The sequence below is a fragment of the Poecilia latipinna genome, unplaced genomic scaffold, assembly GCF_001443285.1.
Source record: "Poecilia latipinna isolate Pla-1442-1.1 unplaced genomic scaffold, P_latipinna-1.0 Scaffold2474, whole genome shotgun sequence".
NCBI lineage: Eukaryota > Metazoa > Chordata > Actinopteri > Cyprinodontiformes > Poeciliidae > Poecilia > Poecilia latipinna.
The window spans coordinates 7320-14175 of NW_015115090.1; the positions used below are offsets into that span (position 1 = coordinate 7320).

The 6856-nt window shown below is 42.1% G+C and overlaps 1 protein-coding gene across 1 annotated transcript; it reads right to left on the minus strand.

Annotated features, from left to right (window-relative positions):
* Positions 1-260: 260 nt before the first annotated feature.
* Positions 261-5861, minus strand: LOC106937961 (FRAS1-related extracellular matrix protein 1-like). The gene is made up of 5 exons (XM_015019725.1): positions 5762-5861; positions 1837-2285; positions 1513-1714; positions 637-781; positions 261-540 (listed from the first exon to the last, which is right to left on the minus strand). Exons 1-5 carry the CDS (start codon positions 5859-5861, stop codon positions 369-371), a joined length of 1068 nt encoding a protein of 355 aa, XP_014875211.1. The 3' UTR covers positions 261-368.
* Positions 5862-6856: the final 995 nt, after the last annotated feature.

Genomic DNA, 6856 nt, shown 5'->3' on the forward strand with positions numbered 1-6856 from the left:
TTGGGGTTCCCACAGAGGAGCCGGAACAAGTGGCTGGGGAGAGGGAAGTCTGGGCCTCCCTTCTGAAGCTCCTACCCCCCTGACTCGACCCCGGATAAGCAGAAGAAAATGGATGGATGGATGGATGGATGGATGGATGGATGGATGGATGGATGACTAAGATAGTCAACCTATTGTTTTTGTCAGTTTAAGTTTCTTCATTGTTTTAATAATAACAATAACAATAATAATAATAATAATAAAATAGTACTTATGAACTAAATACTATTTTTCTGTATTGATAAGAATTTGTCAGCTGATAATGAACCTCAGATATTTGTATCGTATCGGAAGTGAACAAAGTGGATCGGTTCATCCCTAGTTCAAACTTAGCTGAATGTTTGCATGACTGTGGGTTTTAAAAATTTGACCTTGACAGTGACATATGATGATTCTGCCAAGTTTCCATTTCGAATGATGTCCAGGGAGAATTTTCCCTGCTCCTCACATGATGAGAACTCAGGAAGAGAAAACTCCACCCTACTCCATTGGAATTCAAGGCTGCAAAGACAAGGAACATGCATGGAGAAAACACAAGAGCTAATTTAGTCTATCACCTAAAATACCAGATTGAAAGTGAAACAGAGCATAACTTACATGTGAGAGGGCCCCATGTTGCCTAAAGGATCAGACACTTTGAACTCCAGGCTGTCTGACAGATACTCACCATGCGAATGGATAATATAGGCTATAGTTCTTTTGTTAAGCTCTATCTGAGGGAAACGCTCTGACACAAACATACCTGTGAAGAACAGTGAAAGAGTGTTACGTTATCTGAATGAAGCTGCAGGGCTGCAGATCAACTGGTCGTTTTTATACCCTTGTTCTTCAACCACTGTGGATTAATTCATTTTTTTGTACTTTTTAATGACAATGATAAATGTAGTACAGTTAGACACCTGCTGATTCACCCAATTGTACATTTTTCTATGTAACATATGGGGTTCCATTTATAAAGTCACAGTCAAAAGTTAACAGCCGTAATTTGGATTATTAAGCCAGTCATATTTTCGTCATGTTATCTGCAAGCTAATGAAACATTTAGTTTGAAATACTTAGCTCCAGTTTAAATTTTTAGCTCAAAACTAAATATTTAGTTAGCAAGCTAAATATTTAGCTCCAAACATATTCAGTGAGTAAGCTAACTAAATATTTAGCTAGCTCATAATTTTGCTAGCTCAGAGCTAGCTAAATACTTGAGAGCTCCAGATTGTGTGACAGAAACTCCTCATGTGAATTCACAATATTGGCTATTGTTCTTTTGGTAAGCTCAGCCTGAAGGGAGAACTTTGGCATATTTAGCTAACTGAATATTTGACAAATATTTATCTAGCTCAAAGCAACTAAGGCAGGACCACTATTTATTTCCGTAAGTCTGGTATAAAAAAACAAACTGAAAAGTACAAAATGGCAGCGAGGGGAAAAGACAAGCATCTAGATGCAGGGCAGGTAATAACACATAATTATTCTGACCTGTGGTAATGTTTTCAAGGTAGCCAAAATATGGTGGACGAACAATGCAGAATATCAGCTCTTCTTCTCTGCTACCACTATCCTGAGCCTTCAGCTCTTGAGAAGTCACAAAAATCACATATCTGCCATCGGGTAAAAGCTCTGGTTTCCAAAGTGGGACTAGCCTTATTACTTCTGGTGAAGATTTATCCAAAGGCTTGATCTGAAAATAGACGGACGTTTGAGGCTAATTGGGAAGCTTTTAGAACTCTACATTGCTAACAAATTACACATATGTGGTACAAAAATCACATTAAGTTGCAAACTGGGTCCATTATCCCCCACCTGAATGGTGAAAAACACAGGCTCTGTTTGCAGCTGTCCATCAAGCAGAAAGCCTCGTCTGGAGGAGTCGGATGCTGTAAAAGCAAATCGGTCAATCTGTGATGGTCCTCCATCATGTCTATATGTTACCTCCAGCTCCTTTATATGTTTCTGTGTGAAGTTTGAGCCAGCAGTCAGTGTGACACCGGCTAGTACCAGCTTCCCGTACTGTGGAGGCTGTCGCAGAACAAAAGTCAGAGCACTGGGTGGAGTGTCAGGGTCAGATAAGGAGAGGAGTTCTGGACCAAGGCTCCTGGCAGAACCTTGTGGGACCTGGAGACCTTTGTTGGACGTTAGCGATGGCAGAACACGATCCACAATTTCCACGCACAGCTCAAAGCTTCCAATTCGGTTAGTCTTACCGTTGCTTATAACAAACCTGTGAAAACATGCAACAGAATGGGTGTTAGCTTACACAATCTGGCAAAACACAAACTTACCAAAGCAGTCTAGTTCTTTGACTGAAACCTATGTACGGTTAGTTCAAAGCGAAAATATATTCTCTATGTCTGGACTGGAGTGTTGTCATAAAATTACAAGTAGTTAATTAGTTAGCTAGCCCAGACTCATTATACAAGAAAACTACAATCAGCCTACAGTTTAGCTTATTATCCAGTCCAGTATTTACATTGCTTATTAATATGGTCTGTTAAAATGTTTCTTTTTTGGGGCCACGGACACAAAATGCTTTCTTACAAATTATTTATAAGTTGTGGAGGCTTCCTCATTGGTTCCAACTGAGAGCTATTCATCAATCCCATGAGACGTCTTAATTAGTCAACTGTGATCCACAACGGCAACTGAAAGAGTATTGACCCCTTCACAGGTTTTTGCTACTTTGTCATATTTGAGTACTTCAAATCATCATATACATTCTAATATCATCCAAGGCAACAGTACTACAGTACATGGGCGGAAATCCCAGGAAGGGTCGGGGGAGTGCGGACCCCCCCAATCTTGGAAAAGTCTAGAATTGGACCCCCCCCAAGAAAAAAATCAGAAAATAAACCCTTGTATTTAAACGGTATCAATATGAAAAGGCCAAAGAAACAAAGAATGAAGTAAATCTGCCATTCATCAAAGAAAAAATAAATAAATACATTTGTAGGTCCACCCCAGCCATTGTTAGAACAATTGTTCAGTCCAAAATGTATGAGTGGTACAGGCTCCGTCAGAGTGAAGTGAGGAGCCAACTGTGACTCTGCAGCACAAAAAAATCCCTTCAGTAAGTAAATACTTAAAGCAAAAGACAAGTAACACCTTTGATTTACTTTCACTGCTCAATAGGAAGAAACACATTAACAGTAGAAATTAGGTTGCAGTTCATCATTTTATTACCGTATTTTCTGCATGATAAGGCGCACCGGATTATAAGGCACACCTTCAATGAATGGCCTATTTTAAAACTTTTTTCATATATAAGGCGCACCGCATTATAAGGTGCTTAGAAGAGATGCTACAGTAGAGGCTGAAGTTACATTATGCATCCACTAGATGGAGCTGCACTAAAGTGAATGTCAACAAAACAGTCCGACTCCAGTTGGTGAGGAGAGCCTTCCGCGACTGGGCCGGCGTGTGACCGGACAATGGTCACCCTTTTCCGTTCGCGCACAGCATGTTCGTGGAGAACATGGTGCTAAATGACCTGCAGGCGACCTGATTCTAGACGGTCGGTATACCTACCGACCGTCTAGATAGGTCAGTCAGACTTTATTAATAGATTACAAACCAGCATTCTGACAACTATCCCAACATGCACCGCGCGCTTCTTCTTCTACGGGCGAAAATGAAGTCGGCAGCTGCTTACCGTAGTTGCTAGAACTGTTGTGGCTCAATATTGGTCCATATATAAGGCGCACCGGATTATAAGGCGCACTGTCGGCTTTTGAGGAAATTCAAGGTTTTTAGGTGCACCTTATAGTGCGGAAAATATGGTACTTCGGCTGAATCATGATAAATAAAAACTAGCAAGGTAGCAAATATCTCAATTATATAAGAGTTATCCCTTTAACTCTTATGTTAATGAGAAGAATTTGAAACGGGAGGGACTAAGCACTGCAACTAGTTGACAGCTCACTGTGTGGGAGCCGAGACCAGAGGGATAGAGAAAAACAGAAATGTATGCTTTTACCCATCTTCAATATAGAGCCTCTAAAATAACACGCACACACAAAAATCTGGATATTTTTCTATAAAAACTCTGGTGCTTTGAGCATTAAGTTTAAGTTATGATACTTCCAAAACCTTTGTTATCTCTACTAGGGATACTCGGATCAGGTTTTCTGCTGCCGATTCCAATACCAATCACCAATGAGGTCGATCTCTGCCGATCACCTGGATTGACTGTTATTTTTTTTGTTTTAGGTATAAATGCTACTATGTGGTCTGACAAAATTAAAAAATGATCTGGCAATAAATTCACCTAATTTAGGCATAAAACATGCAAAATACTTGCAGGCATAATACAGCAGCTATTCAGTCAAAAGGATAACTGAAAAACCTGTTATCAGAAAAGCTATCTAAACACCAACATGGCCCTATATTAAAAAAAAAGAAAACAAACAAACAAACAAAAAACACCCTAAACATCATAACTCTGTCACCCTTGGCAAAGATAGCTGTTTTAGAGTCATTACCACCACAACTGGTAGAGTCGTTTCCATCATTTTCCTTGTGACATTACCGTAAGTAAGTTTCAGTCGAGAGACATAGTCTTTCCAGCATGTCCTGGGTCTTCCCCGGGACTCCCTCCCGGTGGAACGTGCCCAGAACACCTCACCAGGGAGGCGTCCAGGAGGCATCCTGACCAGATGCCCGAGCCACCTCAACTGGCTCCTCCTGACGTGAAGGAACAGCGGCTCTACTCTGAGTCCCTCCCGGATGACCAAGCTTCTCACCCTATCTCTAAGGGAGAGTCCAGCCATTTCCCATTTCGGCTGCTCGTATCCGTGATCTCGTTCTTTTGGTCATGACCCAAAGCTCATGATCATAGATGAGGGTGGGAACATAGATCGACCAGTAAATTGAGAGCTTTGCTTTTTGACTCTTCACCATGACGGACCAGCACAGCGCCCGCTTCACAGCAGATGCTACACCAATCTGCCTGTCGATCTCCCTCTCCCTTCTTCTCCCATGTGTGAACAAGATCTCAAGATACTTAAACTCCTTCACTTGGGGCAGGACACCCACCCTGACCCAGAGAAGGCACTCTTCCCTTTTCCGGCTCAAGACCATAGCCTCGGATTTGGAGGCACTGATCCCCATCCCCAATAGGACCACATCATCCCCAAAAAGCAAAGATGCGATCCTAAGGCCACCAAAACTGATCCCCTCAACACCTTGGCTGCGCCTAGAAATTCTGTCCATGAAAGTAATAAACAGAATTAGTGACAAAGGGCAGCCTTTATGGAGTACAACTCTCACCAGAAATGAGTCAGACTTACTGCCGGCAATGCGGACCAGACTCTGACACCGGTCATACAGGGACATGACAGCCCGTATCAAAGGGCCCGGTACCCCATACTCCCGGAGAATCCCCCACAAGGCCCCCCTGGGGACACGGTCGAACGCCTTCTCCAAGTCCACAAAACACATGTAGACCGGTTGGGCGAACTCCCATGCACCCTCCAGGACCCTGCTGAGGGTGTAGAGCTGGTCCAGTGTTCCACGACCAGGACGAAAACCACACTGCTCTTCCTGAATCCGAGGTTCAACTANTGGTAAGGATGCCTCCTGGACGCCTCCCTTTTTTATTTAAGTTCATGACCGAGAATGTCTTCTCATACAAATACGTCGACCCAAACAAGATTAGCATTTTCTTTCCAAATGCTCGAATCTCTCGAAACCTGTCGGTAAAAGTTGACGAGAGAAAGCTGCTGGTGCCGACCGTGGCTCTCTGCGTCACTCTGCAGCTCAATGAGCTCCATCTGCAAATGGTCTGAGTCACACGGGCTGCTGCCCTCTAGTGGGTAAATGAGGAACGGCATTTAGTGTGTTAGCTACGCCCTATGCAGGTAACAGTACTGCTGCCCAATGTATTAATTCTATGTGCGGGCCAGACGTTATTGATTTTATGACAGAGGCTGCGGGCCGGATGAAATTTGACCACGGGCCGCATTTGGCCCCCGGGCCGGACTTTGGACATGTCTGCCCTAGAGTAATCCCCCAGAAATTGCTCTGTGGGAGGGGTGAGGGTAATTAGAGCAGTAGACAGATACGCAGTTGAAGTTGGAAGACCAGAGTTAAACTCCCACTGATGTCCACCTTTCTCAGGCTAGTTTCACATGCTTGTATCATAACTGGGACATGTTTAGCAAAATACAGGTGGCTCTAGTTACCCTTGTGGTGGAATCTAAGAATGAAACTTACACAGAAAAAAATACATAATGAACTTTAGCACAATGTCTGCAGCTGTGACTTACATGTGGAAATAACTTGAAATGAACTATTCATATAGTTAATTTCAACTATGTGAAATGAACTATGATCTTCTTGTGTTTTCAGGAAGAAAACACAAAAAGATCTCATGAAGATAAATTGGACTACATTCACTTTTCAAAATGTAAAAATTGTTAGAGTGACAACGCAAATTGAGTCCTGTTGTCATTAGCGCTTCTTAAAGAGTAAAACTTCTAAAAAATAGTTTAGCAATATAACTGTTCGAAATGCAATATTGTACCACTTTTTTCAGCAACTGGGAATTATACGGAGAAAAAGTGATACATAGAACAGGACACCTGAAAGAAGATTCTGAACAGTTTTATTAAAGTTCAGGTTGTGCAAACCCTACTGGCTTCAGGAAACCCCATATAAACCCTTGCCTTGTTTTACATTCCTGTAGTAGAACTTTAATATTATTTGGGTAGCTTCCAGATTTACTATCAGTTAATAGTGGCCTGAAGAAATCTCACAAATAAATCTTTGCTTCCCCAGAATTGCTCTCTACTAACAAACATTCCATGTAAACAATTTTTTTTGAAAA

Bases quoted from the DNA above. Each gene is read 5' to 3' on its own strand.
- LOC106937961 (XM_015019725.1), bottom strand. From the start codon at position 5,861: ATGCCGTTCCTCATTTACCCACTAGAGGGCAGCAGCCCGTGTGACTCA. The intron at 1,715-1,836 runs GTGGGGGATAAT...GTCTATTTTCAG, and splicing joins CTGTGTTTTTCACCATTCAG to ATCAAGCCTTTGGATAAATC. The intron at 782-1,512 runs GTCAGAATAATT...TGTTCTTCACAG, and splicing joins CCTTGAAAACATTACCACAG to GTATGTTTGTGTCAGAGCGT.